General features: G+C 35.3%; 3 protein-coding genes across 8 annotated transcripts; all 3 read left to right on the forward strand.

Annotated features, from left to right (window-relative positions):
• The first annotated feature begins 589 nt into the window (after positions 1 to 589).
• On the forward strand, positions 590 to 10,395 carry LOC108346128 (RNA polymerase II C-terminal domain phosphatase-like 1). 2 transcript variants are annotated; one of them, XM_017585124.2, is made up of 17 exons: positions 590 to 1,351; positions 2,018 to 2,488; positions 2,856 to 3,066; positions 3,284 to 3,441; positions 3,550 to 3,620; positions 3,845 to 3,950; positions 4,074 to 4,163; positions 4,274 to 4,855; positions 4,962 to 5,025; positions 6,568 to 6,698; positions 6,805 to 6,858; positions 7,306 to 7,402; positions 8,097 to 8,332; positions 8,419 to 8,508; positions 8,940 to 9,005; positions 9,116 to 9,189; positions 9,610 to 10,395. In XM_017585124.2, the coding sequence occupies exons 1-17, from the start codon at positions 1,097 to 1,099 to the stop codon at positions 9,716 to 9,718; spliced, it is 2,865 nt and encodes a 954-aa protein (XP_017440613.1). In that variant the 5' UTR covers positions 590 to 1,096; the 3' UTR covers positions 9,719 to 10,395. The 2 variants fall into 2 exon arrangements, with proteins under 2 accessions (XP_017440613.1, XP_052733621.1); XM_052877661.1 differs by having other exon boundaries at positions 2,291 to 2,488.
• Positions 10,396 to 12,199: 1,804 nt separating this feature from the next.
• On the forward strand, positions 12,200 to 17,804 carry LOC108321918 (pentatricopeptide repeat-containing protein At5g14770, mitochondrial). 5 transcript variants are annotated; one of them, XM_052880638.1, is made up of 3 exons: positions 12,200 to 15,066; positions 15,142 to 16,008; positions 16,406 to 17,804. In XM_052880638.1, exons 1-2 carry the CDS (start codon positions 12,402 to 12,404, stop codon positions 15,483 to 15,485), a joined length of 3,009 nt encoding a protein of 1,002 aa, XP_052736598.1. In that variant the 5' UTR covers positions 12,200 to 12,401; the 3' UTR covers positions 15,486 to 16,008; positions 16,406 to 17,804. The 5 variants fall into 5 exon arrangements, with proteins under 5 accessions (XP_052736598.1, XP_052736602.1, XP_052736601.1 ...); XM_052880642.1 differs by having other exon boundaries at positions 12,200 to 14,697; positions 14,863 to 16,008; XM_052880641.1 differs by having other exon boundaries at positions 12,200 to 14,445; positions 14,551 to 16,008.
• A 2,490-nt stretch (positions 17,805 to 20,294) lies between these two features.
• LOC108327866 (clathrin light chain 1) lies at positions 20,295 to 23,101 on the forward strand. Its single transcript, XM_017561627.2, has 3 exons — positions 20,295 to 20,756; positions 22,196 to 22,349; positions 22,434 to 23,101. The coding sequence occupies exons 1-3, from the start codon at positions 20,425 to 20,427 to the stop codon at positions 22,863 to 22,865; spliced, it is 918 nt and encodes a 305-aa protein (XP_017417116.1). The 5' UTR covers positions 20,295 to 20,424; the 3' UTR covers positions 22,866 to 23,101.
• Positions 23,102 to 23,181: the final 80 nt, after the last annotated feature.

Below are 23,181 nucleotides of genomic sequence, written 5' to 3' on the forward strand. Positions count from 1 at the left end.
GTTTATAGTAAATCTTTAATTTATATTGTTGTTTCTTTTAACACTATTTTTCACATGAATTATAAATTACGTATATACATGTGGAAAATAATAACTCATATTTCTGTTTAAATAAATATGTAAAATAAAAATAATTTAAATATGATATTTTAACTTAAGATAAGATGTATATGTAATTCCTTGTGTTTCACCTAATTCACTATAAAAGTATTTATTAAGCCACTTTATTTTAATGAAACAATATTTTTATTATAATTCATATATTGATATTTGAAGATATGTTTTATTTTTTGTGTGAATAACTTATGACACGTCGATAGTTCATTTAAATTACACTAATTTGTGGAGAATAAAAAATAAATTGCAATATTTGGATAAAAAGGTCTTCCCTTCATGTTACATAGTACAAGGATTATTAATTAGTAGCATCATTAATATTATTAATTAAGCAGATTATTATCATATAATAGAGGATGCGCCTGATCAAATAGAAAGAAAAAAATATAGAGTTTATCTGTAATTAATCATTTATGAAATTAGAAAAAGAAGGATATACTAATTTTTTATTGCTGTGTTATTTATTGGGAGTGGCTTATGCATTAGGAACCCCAAGTACAGTTTTTGACCTTTCGTTTTCCGGATCTAGGGTTTCCCTCTGTGATCATCATCATCTTCCACGCGCACACCCATCATCAAACCCTAGCTACCACCGAAACAATCGCATTTCTCACGCGTAAAGAAACCTTTTGCCGGCCTCTGCGTCGGAGATTCACGATCCACACACCCCAGCCAGAGTCGCGATTCGATTTTTTGGAATATTATTTTTTATCTACCATCACCTTCAATCACGGATCTAAAACTTTCTCCTGAAACAAAATGCCCTAATTTTCATTTTTGTGTTATTTTATATGTACATTCCCTTTCTGGTAATGCAAAAATCAGACGAATCTTTAAAGCGTTGTTGACACGGCCATGATGACGGTGATGATGATGATGTTGATGAATACTTTTTCCCTTACTTACACGGAATCTTGACAGAATTTTCATAGACTTTTGTGTGTTGTGGTGATTTGATTTGAAGGAACAAAAAAAGAGAATGTATAAATCGGTGGTGTACCAGGGGGAGTTGGTGTTGGGTGAGGTAGAGGTATACCCGGAAGAGAACAACTACAAGAACTTCCATTTGAAGGAAATCAGAATAAGCCACTTCTCGCAACCAAGTGAGAGGTGTCCCCCACTTGCTGTGCTTCACACTGTTACCTCATGTGGTGTTTGCTTCAAAATGGAGTCAAAGACTCAGCAGCAGGACGGCCTCTTTCAATTGCACTCCTTGTGTATCAGAGAGAACAAGGTATATAGTAACACTTCAAAAAATTAAGAGGGCACAAAATAAATTAACTATTAAAGCACTATCTTCCATGACAATTTGACTCTGGACTTAATTAATCTCAGAGGACTGCACTCAAATCTTTGGATAACCCACTTATGACATGTGTGTTAATTTTGTAATAATTTGCCTGGGCTTAATGAATCTGCTGTTTTGAACCCAGATGATGAAGGAACTGGCTAATTGGTTCCTTAACAGGGACCCATGATTAACATTACTTCTGAATTGAACTGAGTTTCATGATCTTCAATGAGACTCTTTTATGAAAGACTATTGTTTCTGGTTAATCTTATGACAATTGCTGCTAGGGTTGGTTTTCAAGAAATGTATGTGAACATAGTGAAATGTAGTATCTATGCTGACTTGGGTTTTAGTTGAAGAAAGGATCTTAAAATCTTTGAAGATTACAATTGTGGTCTAGAGTGTATAAAGACGACCTTTATATTTTGAACAGAGTTGCGAATATGTTAATGCACCATTAATTTAAGATGACATGTAGTTTTTTTATCTTTTTGTGAGCATTGACTATTCATGTTTATCTCTTAAATATGCCAGGTTAACAGTTGTATATTTTTGTTTCCTACTAGTTCTCTCTGGATTTTAACTATGTTATGATGTTGGACCCTGCAGACTGCTGTAATTCCACTAGGTGGGGAAGAAATACATTTGGTTGCTATGCATTCACGAAATGATGATAGACCATGCTTTTGGGGATTTATTGTTGCTTTGGGACTTTATGATTCATGCCTCGTTATGCTAAATCTTAGATGTTTGGGTATAGTGTTTGATCTGGATGAAACACTTATCGTAGCAAACACAATGCGGTCATTTGAGGATAGAATTGATGCACTCCAGAGAAAAATAAATTCTGAGGTAGATCCACAACGAATTTCTGGCATGCAGGCAGAGGTCAAGCGGTACTTAGATGATAAGAATATATTGAAGCAATATGCTGAAAATGATCAGGTTGTTGATAATGGGAGAGTGATAAAAGTTCAATCTGAGATTGTCCCGGCATTATCTGACAATCATCAGCCTATAGTTCGGCCACTTATACGGTTACATGATAAGAACATTATTTTGACACGCATCAATCCACAGGTATTTATTATTGTATCCACTACTTTTGTTGTATCTACTGCCACATACTAGGGTTTTGTATTTTCCTTTTAGATTTATTATTATACTTCAGACCTGTTTTAAAATGTTTTTTTCTAGACATTAACTGATTTCTTCATTATTGGTTCAAGTAAACACTTGATTGAGACACTTTCTCATTTTTAAGACTGCTGCCTGGTTTGGATGAGTAAAGTGATTTTCACATCAGAGTGCATTCATTATGCTATCCCCTGATGTTTAATTCTATGATATAGACATAGATAATCTGTTTTTATGTATTTTGTCTAATATATGCAAGCTGATAGATTTGTCAGGATCATCAAACTAACAAAATTTTGTGTTTGAAAAGATTCGAGATACAAGTGTTCTTGTGAGGTTGAGACCTGCATGGGAAGATCTTCGGAGCTACCTGACTGCAAGAGGGCGCAAGCGTTTTGAGGTTTATGTGTGCACGATGGCTGAAAGGGACTATGCACTAGAAATGTGGAGACTTCTTGATCCAGATTCAAATTTGATAAATTCTAAAGAACTGTTAGGTCGCATTGTATGTGTTAAGTCTGGTAAGTTGCATTGCATGGCTGTTTTCTGTACTATTAGTTTTTGTTTTCAATACAAGCAGCATATTTGTAATGAAGCACCTAAAAGAAGCAAACTGTGAAAGTGAGGACAGCTTGTATGTAAAAGTTAACATATCTGAGACTAATGTGCAGATTTAATTCACCGCTGTTTCATTTACTTGTAATACTTCTAATATGGTGTTTGAATAATGCAATATAGGTTTGAAGAAGTCATTGTTTAATGTCTTCCAAGATGGTTTATGCCATCCAAAGATGGCGTTGGTAATTGATGATCGCTTGAAAGTGTGGGATGAGAAGGATCAACCTCGAGTGCATGTTGTCCCTGCATTTGCTCCATATTATGCTCCTCAAGCGGAAGTAAGTTTTCTTTCTTGTGTAGTTGGAAGCCTAATACCTTCAATTGCATCAATGGAATTTTACCCTTTTTTTCACTATATGAACTTATTCAACCTGTTTGTCTTGTAGGCAAGCAATACTATCCCTGTCCTGTGTGTTGCAAGAAATGTTGCTTGCAATGTTAGGGGTGGCTTCTTTAAGTAAGTTAGAGTGTTAAACCTTCAGAAGTAATTTTGACTTGTTATCTCTACACCTTAAAGAAAGAGATTTGCACAGATTGACCATTTTTCTTTGCCTATCTGGGGGACAACTCTGTTTAATGGTTATAGGTTGCTCTTAGAGTAGTTTACTTATCTTAAATCAGTATAAAGTAAAATACTCAACTGGATTTTTGAACCTAATTAAGTTTTATGATTTGGTGCAGAGATTTTGATGATGGTCTTTTACAAAAGATTCCTCAAGTTGCCTATGAAGATGATATCAAAGATATACCTACTCCTCCTGATGTGAGCAATTATCTAGTCTCAGAGGTTAGTGTATATTGATGTACAGACATATTTGTTGCCTCTTATCAGTTAGGCAACTTGTTGATGTCGAAGTAATATTTGTATCATGTCATTGTGTTTTACTGTTTATGTTTTTCTTGAACTCAGGATGATGGTTCTAGTGCCATTTCCAATGGAAACAGAGATCCATTCTTGCTTGATGGCATGGCAGATGCTGAGGTAGAAAGAAAATTGAAGGTATCAACCCCAAACTCTGAATGAATACGTGAGAACTGTGATATATGTATGATTGAACTTGAAGCTTGTCTCATTATTTATTTCTTTTTTTTAATTGTTCTTGCTGCTAGGATGCACTATCAGCAGCTTCAACTATACCTGTGACAACTGCTAACCTAGACCCCAGACTCACTTCTCTTCAGTACACAATGTCTTCTGGTTCAGTTCCTCCTCCAACAGCACAGGCATCTATGATGCCATTTACCCATGTACAGTTTCCTCAACCTGCAGCACTAGTAAAGCCAATGGGTCAAGCTGCCCCTTCTGAATCTAGCTTGCATGGCTCTCCTGCCAGAGAAGAAGGTGAAGTACCTGAATCAGAATTAGATCCAGATACAAGGCGAAGGCTTCTCATATTGCAACATGGACAAGATACCAGGGATCATGCATCCACTGAGCCTACGTACCCTATCAGACATCCCATGCCAGTCTCTGCACCTCGTGTGTCATCACGAGGGGGTTGGTTTCCTGCAGAAGAGGATATTGGTTCGCAGCCACTAAACCGGGTAGTATCTAAGGAATTTTCGGTAGATTCTGGTCCATTGGGTATTGAAAAGCACCGGCCTCATCATCCATCCTTTTTCTCTAAGGTTGAAAGTTCCATTTCATCTGATAGAATTCTCCATGATAGCCACCAAAGATTACCAAAGGAGGTAATGGCTGTGTTTTGGTCTATCATTCTATCATTGAGGTTTTACAGTAGGATTAGACTTTTGGCTTATTTAGTCAATTAATTGTATTAAGATAATTTCTGTGCAGATGTATCATAGAGATGATCGCCCAAGATCAAACCATATGCTCTCAAGTTATCGATCTTTATCTGGTAAGGTTTTACATTTATGATTGTTTCTTTCTAGTCTGTCCCTCTCGTACTCTCTTGTAAGGATTAGTGTTTGGGGGCAGTTATTTGGATATCCCGAAATGTAATTTAGAACTTGAGTTTGTTTTTTTGTCTCACTATTTCTCTTCATAATAAACATATCTCTTGATATGATTTCCTTTGTCTCACTATTTGGATATCCCAAAATGTAATTTAGAACTTGAGTTTGTTTTTTTGTCTCACTATTTCTCTTCATAATAAACATATCTCTTGATATGATTTCCTTTGTCCTATTTCATTTACTTTTTAACTCCATATTTTTTATTAATGCTTCACAGATCTGTGTTTTTGGTTCCTATGTCTATTTTTTCTTCTTCCATAAAGTATCTCGAGAGGATTGCCTGTCTTCATTCATTTTCTATTTAACTGGACATAGTAAGCATTCAAAATGCATTATATGAATTAGAAAATGTTTTATTGGGAGTTGTTTGTCTCAAGATATATGGTTAGATTCCCAAGATCACTATAGGCAGGAATGTTATGACTGAACACCAATGGATATTTTAGAGAAAAGTAATATTAAATCACATAGAAGACACAAATAAAGCAGAATTTTCTGTCCGGAGTTATGGACTCCTGTAGAGAAGAGTTTTCTGTCCAAATTACTCAAAAACACGACACACATACCCCCATTCCTTGTTACACACATTTTTCAAAATATACAATTGCTCCTAACTTTCCGCCGTTGGCTGGCAACATGACATCACTATTCAACTAATTCAAATAATACTCTCTCTAATATTTATAGAAGACATTGGTAACTGATTTACACAAATCAGTAAATATAAGTCAGTTGGTTGGTTTTTTAAAGTTATAACTAATGTGCCAATTTTATCATTGTTAATTATCATTAATGTGAAGACATCTGAAAGTACCACTGTCAATAAAGGAAAACAGAGAAGATATAATAAATGCTTCTTAGCACTTGTAAAATACGTTAGACAAATGATCATTTATATCTTCTAAATGATGCCTTGTATTAAGGAGCGAAGGGAGGGTACAAATACTAATGACAGTTATTATTTATTACACCTATTTAATATCTAACTACTACTAGTTTCTGCCAATAACTACCTCTGATTCTCTGTTGCACTTATGTTATTATTGGGTTAATTACAAACTATGGGTTAGCATTTAATGTTCCAGAAATGTTTTCCTATTTTGATTAGTCAAAACAAAAAGGATAATTTGGTAGATGGAAACAGGGAGTTGAAGTTAATGGTTGTTGGGTTTCAGAGTGACTTCTGTTCCCCTTAGAAAGTAATATGTCTAGTGGGAGTAAAATGCTAGTAAAACATAGGCATAATAACGATCATGCATACCAACCATATTTTGCTACTTTTATTGGAGTTTTCCTACTAAACTTGAAACAAACATGCCTTCATTGTGCTTTTTGTTTTGGTATGAGGTTTATACAATTTTTTTTCGTGTTCTATTTGTTTTAGTTTAACATTTGAATTACATAATTTTATTGTTGTTGTGAAGGTGATGAACTCCCTTTTAGTAGATCATCTTCCAGCCACAGGGATCTTGACACTGAATCTGGCAATTCTGTTTTTCATGCGGATACTCCAGTTGTAGTGTTACAGGAAATTGCACTGAAGTGTGGAACTAAGGTGAGTACAAATGTGTTTATTTGATAGTAAATAATTAGAGGGGCATCATTGGAGATAGTAATTTCTCGGTGTGATGTTTCAAGTTTCTAAGGTTTAATGTGGACAGGTGGAATTTATGTCATCTTTGGTTGCAAGTGCAGAACTACAGTTCTCCATCGAGGTATCTTTCATCGTGACTATGATTCCTTGTTGATTATTATATTTGCATGCATTTTTCCATTTTATATTTTCTCCAGGGATTCCGATTTATGAGTTAGTTTAATTTTTCATTCATTGGATATAGTTTTTAGAATTGGTTACTGCGTGGGATTTCTATTTTCCCCTATTCTTTAATAACAAGACAAAATTGATTTTGCATGCAAAGTGTACGCATACCAATCTTTTGAAGTTTACTATTAAAACACAAGGTTGGGTAACCTTTGTGAATGGATGTTGTTTCTTCTAGAAACAAGTTTACAAATTTAACGTGATCTTTAGGTTAGAGACTCAGCTGATTTCATGTTGCTTGTTGTAGAGTGAAGTGACTTGTTGAATTATGTTTTTGGTTCTATTTTATCAGAATTTGATGATTTGTCTGTGTACTCGTAATTGTCATTTTTATTTCTAGGCATGGTTTTCTGGAAAAAAAATTGGTCATGGATTTGGAAGAACTAGAAAGGAAGCCCAACATAAGGCTGCTGAGGATTCTATCAAGCATCTGGCGGGTAAGATGTTCTAGTTTTTTTTAGTGACTTTATCAAAAAAAAATTTTGCATTGTATTTTTGGCGACCCCCCACCACTGCAAAATTGAAAGAAGAGCCTGCCTTCTTAGCAAGTGTGTTGGCTTGATATTGACCAACTCAATGGTGTATTAAGCTCGTCCATGGCCCTGCTATCAATAAAAGTTCGGCGTAAATCATGTCAGAGACAAATCATTTTAGGGTCTCCTCCTTTCAGTTTGAGAGTGTTGATCTTTTGAACCAAATGGTCAATAAGCCGTGTTGCCTGTTCTTTATTATTAACTTAAAATTCAGTATAAGGTGTGATGAGCCTATGCAGTATCCATGCTTCAAGCTTAGAAGGCTCTTGGATTAGGATATATTTAGTGATCTAAAATGGTAAAACCATTGTCCTTTCCAACAATTAAATCTTTTACAATAGTTGGTTCAAAAGATATTGTGTGAACAATCGTTTTATTTATGATGAAAGAAAGTTTGTTGGTTGCAGTACATGAATAAGAAATTATGATTTATAATTTGATTTAGAAATTTTAACCAGGTTCTAAACCGCCTAAAATCTCTTGCTAGATCCCAATGTCAGAAAAATAATAGCTGATAATGATTATACAAGTTTTTTTTCCTTTTTTCTCAATTTTGTTTTCATAATGTATATCTTGATCACTTTGGCTGTTTTTGTAGATATATATTTGTCTAGTGCTAAGGATGAGCCTGGTTCTACATATGGGGATGTGGGTGGGTTTCCTAATTCAAATGACAATGGTTACATGGTTATCGCCAGCTCTCTTAGTAATCAGTCATTGCCTAAAGAGGATTCAGCTTCCTTTTTAACTGCATCTGATCCATCAAGGGTTTTAGATCCTAGGTTGGAGGTCTCTAAGAGGCCAATGGGTTCAATCTCTGCCCTAAAAGAATTGGTAAGATTTTTTAAATTGACCTACCTATAGTTAAGTGCTTGTGTTATTGATATGCTTGCTATAACTTATGCACTCAATTTCTTCAGTGCATGATCGAGGGTCTTGGTGTCAATTTTCTATCTGCACCTGCTCCAGTGTCAACAAATTCACTTCAGAAAGACGAAGTACATGCACAGGTTTGTAATCAAATACTTTAGTGGTCTGAACCAGTTGAGTTAAAAATATTGGCTTCATTGCATTGCAAAAGGATTATACTTTGTTTCTGAACTGTCTTATTTATTTATTTATGTTTTAGTTCTTTGTTATTTTTTTATTTTTTTTATCAGCAAAAAATGAATTAATTAAAGTAGAGCACTTGGGGTACTCAACACTTGATGTTTTTTACTTAAAGAGATAGTTCAAGAAGAGACATTATTTTACACTTCCATTCTATTTATGTGGTTTATGCTTATACTTTCAAGGGAAGTTAAAGGATGTGTTGTGTAGTATTCTGAACATTTCTGTCACGTTGTTTGTCCCTGCATTTTGACCTTTCCTCTTTAATTCCGGCATTTTTTGAAATAGAAAAGCTACGGCAGTATCTGAATATTTCGTTTTTTATATTTAGGTCGAAATAGATGGCAAGGTCTTTGGTAAAGGTATCGGATTAACATGGGATGAAGCTAAAATGCAGGTCTGACAATTTTTTTAATTATGAAATAATATTTATGAATATATTTGTGTTCTTCCATTAACTTCTTAACATATGGTGTTGGAGCACTAAAGATGCATTCTTTTGTTTAGGCTGCCGAGAAGGCACTAGGAAGTCTAAGGTCAAAGCTTGGCCAAAGCATTCAGAAACGTCAGAGCTCTCCCAGGTCCGTTAGTTTATATTTAATATTCTTCACATTTTCTATTTCATAACGAATGGAGTTTAGTTTTGTTCAGCTTTCTTGATCAGTCGGGTTGTTTGCACCCATTTGATTTTTGGGGCTGGCTGCATCTTTACAAGCTACTATTGGTAATGAAAAACCTACCATAATATGAAGCCATATCCTCTTGCAAGCTTATTGGTTTCCTTAAAATTGATGTATATATGGTGCAGTGTGAGATGTCTTATCTGCTTTTGGTCAAAATCATAAAAAAAATAAAAAAAATAGACAAATCAAATACATGTGGAATTGGCCTCCATGTTCTAACAAAGTGTTGGTTTTCAAAATTCATTGTTTCTTACCCCCTTTCTTGGCTCCTTTTAATAACTTTTTCTTACATCACATCATTTTTGTTTTGTTAATCAGGTCACATCAAGGATTTTCAAATAAACGTTTGAAGCAAGAATACCCTAGAACAATGCAGCGGATTCCCTCTTCAACTCGATATCCCAGGAATGCTCCACCAATTCCTTGAAAAGAGTACTGGACTTAGATCCTGATATGACTGTTGTTGGGGCATGTGTATATGTTACTGATTCAACAATACGGAGAATGGTTGTTGGGTTGGACCATTTCCATTTAAGTGGGTGCTTGGCCTCAGTCATTATGATACTGAGCCCAAAGCCAAAATAGAAGGCCCACTTTTTGTACCAATAGAAGTTCCTCACTGAAGTGGGGTGCTATACTGGTCAAAGATGTTGTAAGAGTCTCTCATCTTGGTCCCTCCCAACTCCCAAGCAATGCAGTATTGGTTGTGTATCCTGGAAATGCTATGAGACCGGTTTCACAAGACGAGATGATGAGGCAAGTCCGATGGTCACTTGCATTTCTGTGGTTTATATACATGATGCAGCATACTCAGACAGAGTAGTAACCTTATTGAAATTGAGAATTGATTCACCTTTTTTCTAACTGAAGTAATGGTACAATGATTTAGTACAGGTCTTCTTTTTTTCTTTTCTTAATGCATGGAAGTCGGTTTTCGCTAACCTATCCGGCTAATAGTTTTTCATTGCACTAATTCTGTCACCATTCGCTCCTCCGAGGATTCTGTTATTTGCGGAGTCTGAGGTTGGCGAATTTGCATAGTATTGTAACTCACTGACGATGTAATACACAATTGTGATTATCTGTGAATTTTATTCCCACTCATTTGAGGAGAGTTGTGCTGCTATAAACATCTTTTTTAAAAGAAAAGTGTTATATATATACAACACAGAATAGAAATGGGGAAAGGTGTGTGATATGATGAGTCCTAGGATAAAGAGAGACAAATGTTGCATAAATGACAGTTCTTTGAAAGAAAACAGAGATGTGTGAGCTATCTGAATGGGATAATAAAGTATGCTAATATAAGAATAAATACTCTAGATTTAGGTGATGGTAGCTGTGGAGTCTCCACAGATTTTGCTTGCCTAAGAGTTGATGAACGATCAAAATCTTGAGATATTACCCTTTATTTTCTAATATAGTATTATGTCATAGATTTCACAAACTAGACATTAAATAAGAAGATTTAGATTTATACGAAATTTATCTAATAGTGGAATGTTTAAAAGAGGAGATCAAAGAATGTTGCACTTGTTTTCATTCACATGTATATATTTTTCACAATCACAGCGTGATGAGAGGACTAGGTAAGAATAGAAGAAAATAAAACGAATAAAATTCCTCTTGTAAACATGAGTGACCAATTAGCTCGGGATTCATAGAGTCTTAGTTCACTACAAAGGAAGAGAAGGGAAATAAATGAATAGAGTAATATTTGAATCTTTAGTGTTAAGTATCTTTGGTCAGAAATATCCATGAAAGATATTATTGATTAAGAATTTAACTGTTAACATTTTTTTTATCTTTTCTCAGATTAGATAAACGTATATATTTGTAATTTGTAGGATAGGTTTTGTTGTAGCTAAAAGTATCTGAATATGATTCTTAGTGTTTCTATCTAGAGTATTCATAATTGATTGAGTTTGTTCATGGTGAGAAGTGTATTTGTAAATTTTAGTTAGTTGCTAAGTTATTTTATATCTTAACCAATATCATGTAATCTTTAATTTTTCTTTTCAACCGATTCAAAAAGAGATAGTGTTCCGTTTTTAGATGTTTGACAATTCGTAACAAGACAAATCTATTTTTTGAAGTCTTTGTTTATTTGTAATGCAATAAGAGTTGAAGTATTCAAAATACCAATTTAAATTTAAAAACTAGGTAACAATAATCGAGAGTATCCATTTGATTTCACAAGACATGCATATCAGTTTCCTATCATTGTCGAATTGACGAATTTTACAAGATTATCAGATCATGTACTCATCACATGCTCTTTAATTTTGTGTCTATTCTCCTTCTACTACTAATTTATCCGTGTTTTCTTTCTTTCATTTTACTGGAACACAAACTTTTTTATTTAACAAATATTTGATGTAGATCAATGTTTATTTCAACATAAAATGTAATAGCCATGTGAAAAATTCTCGACAAAGCAATTTCTTATTGAATTTTTCTCATCCTTCACTTCACTCAACATATACTACAGTTATTTATCAAAAAGAAATCGATAACTACTATTATGGAAAAAAAATAAATAAGTACATGCATAAAGTCAGTTGCAATCTTAGTCATTGATTTTTAATTCCACTATAAGTATATTGATTTTCGTAAATTGACTTCACCAATTTATATATTTATACTATTATTTAAAATATTTTACAACTTATTTTGGATTTTAATTAGATAAATTTATTTTTTAATAAATATAAAGTAATTTCTTTATTTAATAAACTAAGCAATTCCATATTTTTTTTTGGTTTTTAAATAACTAAATAATTTTTTTTTAAATAACCATTACATAAGATTTTTTAATATTATTTTAACAATATATATAATATATATATATTTTTTAAATAAATTTAGGAAATAAGAATGTCCAAACATAATTTGTAACCTACTGTCCATTGTTGTTGGTTTCCTTGTACCAAGCCCTAGGAAATTGAGGATTAGTACAAAAATGAAGAAAACATAATAATAACGCGGTAACAATCTGTTTCTCCTTCGTGTTCTCTCACAGTCCACTCCATTGCAGTGCAGCAACTTGAATTGAGATTCTGAGACACCACCATGTTCTTGAGTGCTTGAAGTAACTACTTCGTGCAGAGATGATGCACCTCAAGAGCCTGCAAAGCAAGACCCTTCTGTTCGTTTTCTCATCCAATAGAACTCTCCACCCTCCTCACTACAGTCCCCACTACCCTCTGATCCCCCTTAGAAGATTCTTCTCCCCCAAAGATTCGATTTTGATCCCTCCCATGAAGACCCATCTCTACGCTTCTTTCTTCTGCACACTCATTCGCCTCTACTTGGCTTGTGGCAGGTTCTGCATTGCATCTCACGCTTTCTCTCGCATGCGTGCCCTTTCTCTCGTTCCCTCCTTGCCCTTGTGGAACGACCTTTTGTATGAATTCAATGCCTGTGGCTTGGTTTCCCAGGTAAAAGTGCTGTATTCTGAGATGGTTTTTTGTGGGGTTGTGCCTAATGTTTTCAGTGTTAATGTGTTGGTTCATTCGTTGTGTAAAGTGGGGGACTTGGGTTTGGCTTTAGGTTATCTCAGGAACAACAGTGTTTTTGATCATGTTACTTATAATACTGTTCTTTGGGGATTCTGTAAGCATGGATTGGCTGATCGGGGTTTTGGATTTTTGTCCGAAATGGTTAAGAAGGGTGTGTGTTTTGATTCAGTTACTTGTAATATACTTGTTAAGGGGTATTGTCAAGTTGGATTGGTTCAATATGCTGAGTGGATTTTGGACAACTTGGTTAGAGGGGGGGTTCCACTAGATGTTACAGGTTTGAACACCTTGGTTGATGGGTACTGTGAAGCGGGATTGATGAGTCGTGCGTTAGCATTGGTGGAGGATAGTTGGAAGAATGGTGTCAAGCCTGATATTGTTACTTATAATACTTTGCTTAATGCTTTTTGTAAGAACGGGGATCTTGCGAAGGCGGAGTCTCTTATCAATGATATTTTGGGCTTTCAGAGGGGTGAGGAATCTGGTGTATTAAATGACTGTGGTGTTGAAAGACAGGATGAGATAAGAGATTTGCAGCCAACAGTTGTTACGTGGACAACCTTAATTTCTGCTTACTGTAAGCATCGCGGAGTTGGAGAATTCCGTTCTCTGTATGGGCGGATGATTATGAGTGGAATCATGCCTGATGTGGTTACTTGTAGTTCTATTCTTTATGGACTTTGCAGGTATGGTAAATTACCTGAAGCGGCAGTAAGGCTGAGAGAGATGTATAAAATGGATTTAGATCCTAATCATGTTTCATACACTACAATTATTGATGCTTTATTAAAATCTGGGAGGGTGATGGAGGCTTTCAGTTTTCAAAGTCAAATGATGGTTCGAGGTATTTCTTTTGATCTAGTTTTGTGCACAACTATAATGGATGGACTTTTCAAAGTTGGGAAATCTAAAGATGCTGAGGAAATGTTCCAAAGTGTTTTAAAGCTCAACCTTGTCCCAAACTGTGTCACATATTCAGCATTGCTAGATGGTCATTCTAAGTTAGGAGACATGGAATCTGCGGAGTTGGTGTTGCAAAAAATGGAGAAAGAACATGTTCTTCCAAATGTTGTCACCTTTTCTTCTATTATAAGTGGATATGCCAAAAAAGGAATGCTAAATAAAGCGGTTGAAGTGTTAAGGAAGATGGTCCAAATGAATATTATGCCAAATGCTTTTATTTATGCTATTTTGATGGATGGCTATTTTAGGGCAGGTCAACATGAGGCTGCCGCTGGTTTTTATAAGGAAATGAAATCATGGGGATTGGAGGACAACAATATTATACTAGATATTTTTTTGAACAATTTGAAAAGATCTGGAAGCATGAAGGAAGCTAATTCATTAATTAAAGATATTTGCTCCAAGGGTATTTACCTAGACATTTTTAACTACACTTCTCTAATAGATGGCTACTTTAAAGAAGGAAATGATTCTGCTGCTCTTTCCTTAGTTCAGGAATTGACAGACAAAAACATTCAGTTTGATGTTGTTGCTTACAATGCTTTGATTAAGGGGCTCTTAAGGCCAGGAAAATATGAACCAAATTCCGTGTTTTCAAGAATGATGGAGTTGGGTTGGACTCCAGATTGTGTTACATATAACTCTGTAATCAATACGTACTTCATACAAGGTAAAAAGGAAAATGCCCTGGCTGTACTGAATGAGATGAAGAGCTACGGAGTAATACCAAATATGGTCACTTATAATATTCTTATTGGTGGTCTTTGTAAAACAGGTGCAATTGAAAAAGCGATGGATGTTTTGGATGAAATGTTGCTTATGGGGTATATTCCTACGCCAATTATTCACAAGTTTCTGCTTAAAGCATATTCAAGGGATAGAAAAGCAGATGCAATTTTTCAAATTCACAAGAAGCTTTTAGGTATGGGCCTCAAGCTTGACCAGATAGTGTATAACACGCTAATCACAGTATTATGCAGATTAGGGATGACTAAAAAAGCAAATGTGGTGCTTAGGGAAATGGTCACGATAGGAATTTCAGCTGACGTTGTTACTTATAATGCCCTTATTTTTGGTTATTGCACAGGCAGTCATGTAGAGAAGGCTCGTGATACTTATTCACAGATGTTGGCAGATGGAATCTCTCCTAATATTTCTACTTACAAGATCCTTTTAGAAGGTTTTTCAACTGCTGGTTTGATGAAAGATGCAGATAAATTAATTAGTGAGATGAGGGAAAGAGGACTTGTCCCAAATGCCAGTACTTATAACATACTAGTTTCTGGCCATGGTAGGATTGGAAATAGACAAGAGTCTATAAAACTATATTGTGAAATGGTAACCAAAGGTTTTATTCCTACAACAGGAACCTATAATGTGCTTATTCAAGATTATGCAAAAGCAGGAAAGATGCACCAAGCTAGAGAACTTTTGAACGAGATGTTGACAAGAGGAAGAATTCCTAACTCTTCAACATATGACATTCTAATCTGTGGATGGTGCAAATTATCTTGTGAGCCAGAGATGGACAGGGCACTTAAATTGTCATATCAGAACGAGGCAAAAAAATTGCTGAGAGATATGTGTGAAAAAGGACATGTGCCATCTGAGACCACTCTCTTATATGTCAGTACAAATTTTTCTTTGCCGGGAAAAAGGGCTGATGCCAAGAGGTTATTGAAGGTATTTACCCAGAAGAAGAACTTATGACAAATGCTCTAATGGATGATGAGATGATACAAAACTCAAACTCTGACCAATCCTATAAAAAGCGACTCTTCATGTCTTACAAAGTCCAATTGGGATGAGGAAATTAGTGGGGACTATAACCATCTTCTTTGTTTGGAAATGAAGGTTATGGTGTTTTAAGCAATAACACATAGGTTTAACAAAGACAATCCACATATTTATATGATAACTACTGTCTTGTGATGCTAAACTTTATGTGATTGGACTTGGAAATTATGGGTGAAGTTCTTATCGTAACAAATCCATTACATCACTGAAAGATTGGAACTCATGAGAAAAATCAAGGGTGAGATGGATCAACAATGAATTTTTAATGTGATGGTCGTCGTCAACTGCTACTTCTTTGCCAAGAATATATTGATGTAGCATACTCAATATGATCAAGTCATTGACAAACCCATCAATCTCAGACAGTCATTGGGATATATACACCACCTGAAGTAAGGGAGAAGAGAACACAATTCTGCTGCGAACAGTTTTTTAGGTATGTAACCTTTATCCATGTATTTGATTGTAATATTGTATATGCACTGGGATATCTTGAGGATTCTGTACCTTCTCCTGGAGTTATTATCCTAGGTTGATGTTGGTTTCTCTTAAATCATATACGTGTAGTTATTTCTTTATTTGGTGTAGGAAATATGTTTCAGTCTTTAGTTTCTTTTAGTGCAAAGTATGGCTTCATGGTTGTTCAGAAGAAGAGACTAGCTGAGCAGAGTGCTATTTCCATAATAGTTCTTTGTTGTCTTGTAATGACCTATTAATGTTTTCATAATAGTTCTTTGCTATTTCCTTGATGTCTGGTTAGATGTTGTAAATGATTTTATTTCTATCTGATTTCTTGACACTGACCTGTCTACTTTTACTTATTATTTGTTCAGGTACTTTTATGAGGCCAATTCTGGCATGGAAGTAAATGCTATAAGTAGATAAGGTTTATTTTATTCAAGTTACAGAAAGCGAGCTTTCGCCAGAAACTTAGGCATCTTTAAAGCTCAATTCTAATAGAAGTTACAAGGAAATGTCAGATAAAATTGTAGTGTCTAGTGTGGTAAGTGGTGTTCCTATTTTACCATCTCTTTTTCCTTTTGCATACATCAATGATGGAGCAAAAAAGTCATTGTTTAAAACCTGAAACAGATAATTAGTGTTAACCCCCACTCAATGATAAACAAAATTACAGACCTATGAAATCATGGTTATCACATTAAAAATATTTAAAATAGTAAAAGGGTTCTAAAGCAATATTTTGATATAATATTAGAATGTGAGCTTGGGCACGGATAGTGCTTACCCGCAACCCGACCCGATAAAAGAAAATACACCCGCTACTTGACCCGCTATCTGCACGGATATCCGCTTAAAAAATATCCCTGGGTATTTTAAAATCCGCGGATATCCGTGGATACTCACAAAAATGAAAAATCAAGAGTGTGTGTGCAGTCCAAGCCCATGAGAATAGGGGTGCAACAATGAATTTGTAGGAGTCCTGCCGGTGAATATTGGTCCAAGCCCAAGGCCCATTTTTTTGTTCAATTCAGATTAGAGTTTCTTATTTTCTTCATCCATCCAGAAATGAAAAGAGAACTTAGGTCTCTTCTTCATCTCCATATGCGGCCAGCCCTGCTCTTCTCTTGACCAGCGTCGCCGCGCCTCATCGTGGCTGGCCGAAAGCACCGTCGACGAGGTCAACTGTGCTGGAAGCGTCGCTGCTCTCCGCAACGTTCCTCCCTTTGCGCATTGCGACTACCAGACTGCGCCAACCTCCGCGACCAAGGCCTGCCACCAAACCGCCACACTACACCGCTGAGTGCTCATCGTCACGTTGCCACCGGGAACTCTGGCTGTCATCGAAGGTGTCACCTGTGAGGGCCAAAACGCACGAACCACCTCCCTTACGGTATGTGAAGATAAAATCATGTCAGCCTCTGCCCGAAATCCCCACTCGCCACCGACGATGCCGACGACGTTGCCGCCGGTGATCATCTTCCTTAGACGCGAAAGCCTCAAGTTTTCTTCTTCCCTCATCCAAACCCGCGAAGGCCACTCCTTCTTCTCCCCTCTCGACTTCTTTGCCTTTGTTTGAATAAATCTGAGAAAAAGACTTTGCCTTTGTTTGAATGAATCTGAGAAAAAGACTTCGCCTTTGTTTGAATGAATCTGAGAAAAAGACTTTGCCTTTGTTTGAATGTAATGGAGAAAAGAGGATGATGAACGAATGAGTGGTCTGAATCAATGTAATGGAGATGGAAAAATGAAGAAAATGATGGTTTATTTGTTTATTGTGTGTCTTAGTGGATGAAGGTGGTATTAGGGAACATAAATGGTGAATGTAGTAGGACGTGCGTTTTTGGTGATGGAGAAGAAGGTCCATGATGGTGGAATATGCTTCTTTGGTCCGTGAAAGAGGTGTTGGGATTGTGATTTTGAAGGAAGATCAAAGATGTGTAAAAAAAAAAAAAGAGCGTTGCCTAGGTTTAACTAAAATAAAATTTTAGTTAACTTAAATTAAAATTATTTTATAAATTAAAATTAAATTTTTATTTTTATTTTTTTCGGGTAGCAGATAATACTCGCACCTGATCCGTTTAGAAGTGGGTATTAAAATATCTGCTACCTGCAACCCGTAGGTAGTAAATATCCGCGAGTACTAACTATCCGTTGCGGATTTTATCCGTGGATATCCGCAGACGAGGATTTTTTTATCATCCCTAGTTCGTACCTTAACAAAACCATCCCGCCTCTATTCACACTCGTAACTATTATAAATTTGATACATATGCAAGATACATTTGTATTAGTTATTAGTTATGTCAAAATAGATTCAAATTCATGAACTAACTCGGTTCACCACGAATTCAAATCATATGTCAAAATGGATTGGAATTCATAAACTAATTCGGTTTACCATGAGTTCAGGTTATATTAATTTGAAAAAAAAAATTTGATATGAACCAACTTTTAGTTTGGTGAATTAATGGCTAATTTATCTAATTTTATTTTTTGTGTTTGTTTTTTAATTATATTTGAAGTTTATGACTATTTTTATTGTATTATATTTTTTTATTTTGAATTGTTGTTGGAGTTTAACATTATTTTATATTAAAATTTATTTAAATTTAAATTAAAAAAATTAATTTTTTTAATTGAAAAAATAATTTATAATTAAATGAGTTCGTTAGTCAACTTATTTAACTTATAAATCCATGGTGAGTAGAACGTTTAAAATTTTTTTAGGATGATCAATTTTGACGGTATTAGTATTATTATCTTTTTACACATTTTCACTCTAAAAATAAATCAGAAACTACCACATCCTTTATATTATTTTTTTTACATATAGCAAACACTTTTAATAGATTTTAAATTGGTAATATCCCATGCATGATTCATAATGTGAAAAAATGAAGCATTGTTAGTGGATAAAAAATAAAAGTCTTTATAATTTTTATTTGGGAGGAGGTGATCGTGTTTTAGTGTGTATATTTCACTTTAGTATTTGCATTGGAAATTATTTTCTTAATTAAACAAAGTTTAAATATGTTTTTCGTTCTTTAAGTATCACACGATTTTGGTTTTAGTTCTTACTCGAAACTTTGATGTTTTTAGTTCTCATAGTTTTGAAACTCTTATTATTAGTTCTTAAAATTGGACAACGTTAACTTTTAGTAGATGTGGCTAACGGTCAGCCCACGTGTGATGCCACCTTCCCTGACTACTTTTAATTGATGTGGCAGTAAAGGTATGGTGGTCGGTCAGCCTGGTGGGTTTTGGGCAAAGACCGAACGATGTTGGGTAAAGCCCGAACGGTTATAATGACGTGTGGAGTGCAATATATGAAAGATCGAATCGTGTTCCACAAAGACTGAGCGATGTTGGTCAAAGACCGAACGGTTATGGTGATGGGTGGAGTGCAATATGTGAAAGACTGAACGGTATTGGACACAGACCAAACAATTATGGTGACGGGTGGAGTGCAATACATGAAAGATCGAACCGTGTTGGGAAAAGGCTGAACGGTTATGGGCAAAGACCACTATGCCGACCACCAGACCGAGTGGTCGACCACCCACTAGGCCAACCGACCACCACACCTTTACTGTCACGTCAATTAAAAGTAGTCAGGTGGCATGACACGTGGGTTGGCCGTTAGTCATATCAAACAAAAGTTAACACCATTCAATTTTAAGGACTAATAGTAAGAATTTCAAAACCATCAAAGTTTCGAGTAGGAACTAAAATCAAAATCGTATGATACTTAAAGGACGAAAAACATATTTAATCCATTAAACAAACTCTGAACTTTTTAAAGGATTTAAGCAAACTATTTGTTTTACATGTAACACATGATATTAACTTTCGTATGCATTCAACTTTATTTTTCAATCTTTCATACTATAAATCAAAATATATTTTAAATTTTTTTTATAACTTTTCGGTTATATTATTTTATAATAATTATATTATTTTTTAAGATTTAAAAAATGGAAGATAATTATCATTACTTTTTAAAGTTATGCTCATATTAAAATTGGCGTGTCCAATCACGCTCTATTGAATAGGAGACTAGGAAATTCAATTTCATGTGAACTAATATAAATTTTTAGTAATGATTATAAAGGTTAATAAATTCATTAAATAACAATTTATAGTAAAAACAATAACTCATACTTTCTGTTAATTGAACGATAATATAATTGATAAAAAACATTTCAATTTAATTCCAGATTAAGGCAGATATTTTGGATACTTTTCTTTTCACCGTTAATTATTTGAAAAGTCAAGCAAAAGTAACAAAAGTGTTTGCTTCTCACTGATCTCTATCTATTCCGTTCAAAGCGCTTCACAGAACGGAGAAAAAGAAAATACCCATTTCTTCTGAGAGAAAAATCCACGAGACATGTCTTCCACCTTCGACGTTTTCACCGTCGACGACGACCACTTCGCCGCCCCCGCCGCCGCAGACACCTTCTCCGGCTACGGCGACTTCTCCACCTTCCCCGCCGAAGACGTCCCCATCGACCATGTGGCGGCGGCTTCGCCGGAGATCTTCGGCTTCAGCGATCCCGATCCAGGCTACACTCAGTCTCCCTTCGACGTAGTCGAGAATGGGAATGAAAATGGCTCCGAAAACGTCTATAGCAACGGCGTCTTTGTCTCCGACGGACCGGTGCTGCCGCCACCGGGAGAAATGGAGCCGGAGGAAGGCTACGTCCTTCGGGAGTGGCGCCGGTAACTCTCTCTTTGTCTAAACCTTTTTTAAGTTTTAAGAGTTCGGTTCGTTTTGTGAATTTCTCAGATCTTGTTTGCGCTCGCTTAGATCTATTCGGTTAGGATTGGGAATAGGAAGATGCAAATTGATGTAGTTGTTTAATCCAATTTTACTTGGAATGGTTACTTGAGTGATTGATTTGCATGATTCCTCTTAGTATAATTTTGTGCTTCGGTGGGAGTAAATGATTTGCATTCAACGGTTTTTATCTGGCATGGTCGCTTACTGGTAATGTGGACGTTGGATCTAAGTGGTTAGTGTTTTAAGAGTAAATTGTGTCGCATTAAAATATAAGTTGTTGGATGCTATGCAGCTTGGACTTCAGTCAGAGCTGATTCTACAGTTTGGCTGATCTGAATGGTGAGCTCATTTTCTTGCATTAATAAAATAGTGGAAGGATCGAGTATCTTTGTTGAGCGGTTGAAGTGATATGATCGTATTCCAGTTCACTACCTTGAGTGTTCCATTTTCCATTATCGTCTCTTCCCCAGGGAAACAATTTACAAATGACCTGATCTGATGATGATCAAACTTGGGGAGAATTGTGTCAAGTCGCCCCAAGCACATTTTTCTAGCGGAATTTATTTATTTTTCCCCATTTCCGTTTCTTCTGCTTGTGTAGTAGTTCAGGGAGTAATATAACCTAGTGTACATAAGATTCATCTTGTATGAATTTTGATACTTACGTAGGTTACATTGACACTGATTCTATCTATTTATAAGTCTGGTACATTATTTTGCATTTCTAATGTCTGATTTCTCTCTTTATGTCATGCATTGAGCGTCTACTGTAGTCTCAACGAAGATAAACTAACGATTTTTTGATTCATAAACTGCAGAATTCAAGTTTACCTTTAATATTAAGTAGCCGATGGTGAAATTAGGATTCTAATTTAATGTGAAATATTCATATTTGCGTTAATTTTTATGTGGTGAGTAACTTTACACGCAACTAAGGTTGGGGGTTCTTTTTCTAAAAGTTATTTCATAAACTGCTGTCATTTCAATTTCGTATAATTTCAAGTTCATATTCTTAAATAACCTGAATTTGAAGTTGGTAATTACTGAATAAAATCAGAGAACCAGATAATTGTTGACAATACAATTTTTCTTTTATGAATATTGGTATCGGATGTGTTTTATTTTGCATGGTGCATCCTGGAAGATGACAAACAAATAGAATGCATAAAAAGGAATTTTAAAATATAGTTATGTTATTAATTAATATACTCAATATAAAAATGTTAAATGTGTCCCTTATTGTTTGATTTTTTGACGAAAACTATTCTTGAATCTACGGTAACACTGTGTCTTGCTTGCACTTTGATCTTTTCCAATTAATATTTAAGATCTATTGCATGTTTCCCGAAATCGGTTAACAAAAGTGAATTCATTGCAGTCAAAATGCCATTCAGCTTGAGGAGAAGGAGAAAAGGGAAAAGGAGTCGAGAATAAAGATTTTTGAGGAAGCCGAGGAGTATAAGGTGGCTTTCTATGAGAAAAGGAAGCTTAATGTGGAAACCAACAAGGTTCAAAACAGAGAAAGGGAAAAGGTAATTTCTACACCCAACACATAGTATATATTCGCAATTATCATTTTATGTTCCTATAACTTCAGAAATAAACTTATGGAGCAGTTATACCTGGCTAATCAAGACAAATTCCACAAAGAGGCTGACAAAAATTACTGGAAAGCTATAGGGGAGATAATTCCTCGTGAGGTTCCCAACATTGAGAAGAAAAGAGGCAAAAAGGATCAGGATAAGAAGCCATCAATCACAGTTGTCCAAGGCCCAAAGCCTGGCAAACCCACAGATCTTTCTAGGTTGAGGCAGATATTGTTGAAGCTTAAGCATACACCACCACCTCACATGATTCCACCTCCCCCTGCACCAGCTAAAGACTCCAAAGATGGGAAAGATAAAAAAGAAACAGCACCTAAAACAAATGGATCTGCACAAGAAGGTACACCTGAATCACAACCAAAGGATGCCACCACTAATAACGGTTCTGCGGATTTGCCCCAGAAAGAAGCTTCACTATCCCCTGAGGATCAGGCTTCTACATAAGCCTGATTTTGCACACTACAGTCCTAACAGTCTTTCTTTTGCTATCCTTATTCACCTGGCAATTCGTTACGGATCCTAATGTCATGCTTCTGTGGCTTTTTTGGTGTGCAATTTGTTTTCAAGTTTGAGGTTTTGTATCAATTGTATCTTTTATTGACTATTATTTGACCTTGGAAATTCATATCTTGATGGGTTTAATACGTCATTTAAAAATAAAGAGTATTTTTTCTCTTTTATGATTATTGCTTCGTATTCTTATTTTTCATTGTTTGTGTGTTTGATCCCTATCTTCGTATAATTTTATTCTCGAGCTTAG

This window comes from Vigna angularis, chromosome 1, assembly GCF_016808095.1.
Source record: "Vigna angularis cultivar LongXiaoDou No.4 chromosome 1, ASM1680809v1, whole genome shotgun sequence".
Lineage (NCBI taxonomy): Eukaryota > Viridiplantae > Streptophyta > Magnoliopsida > Fabales > Fabaceae > Vigna > Vigna angularis.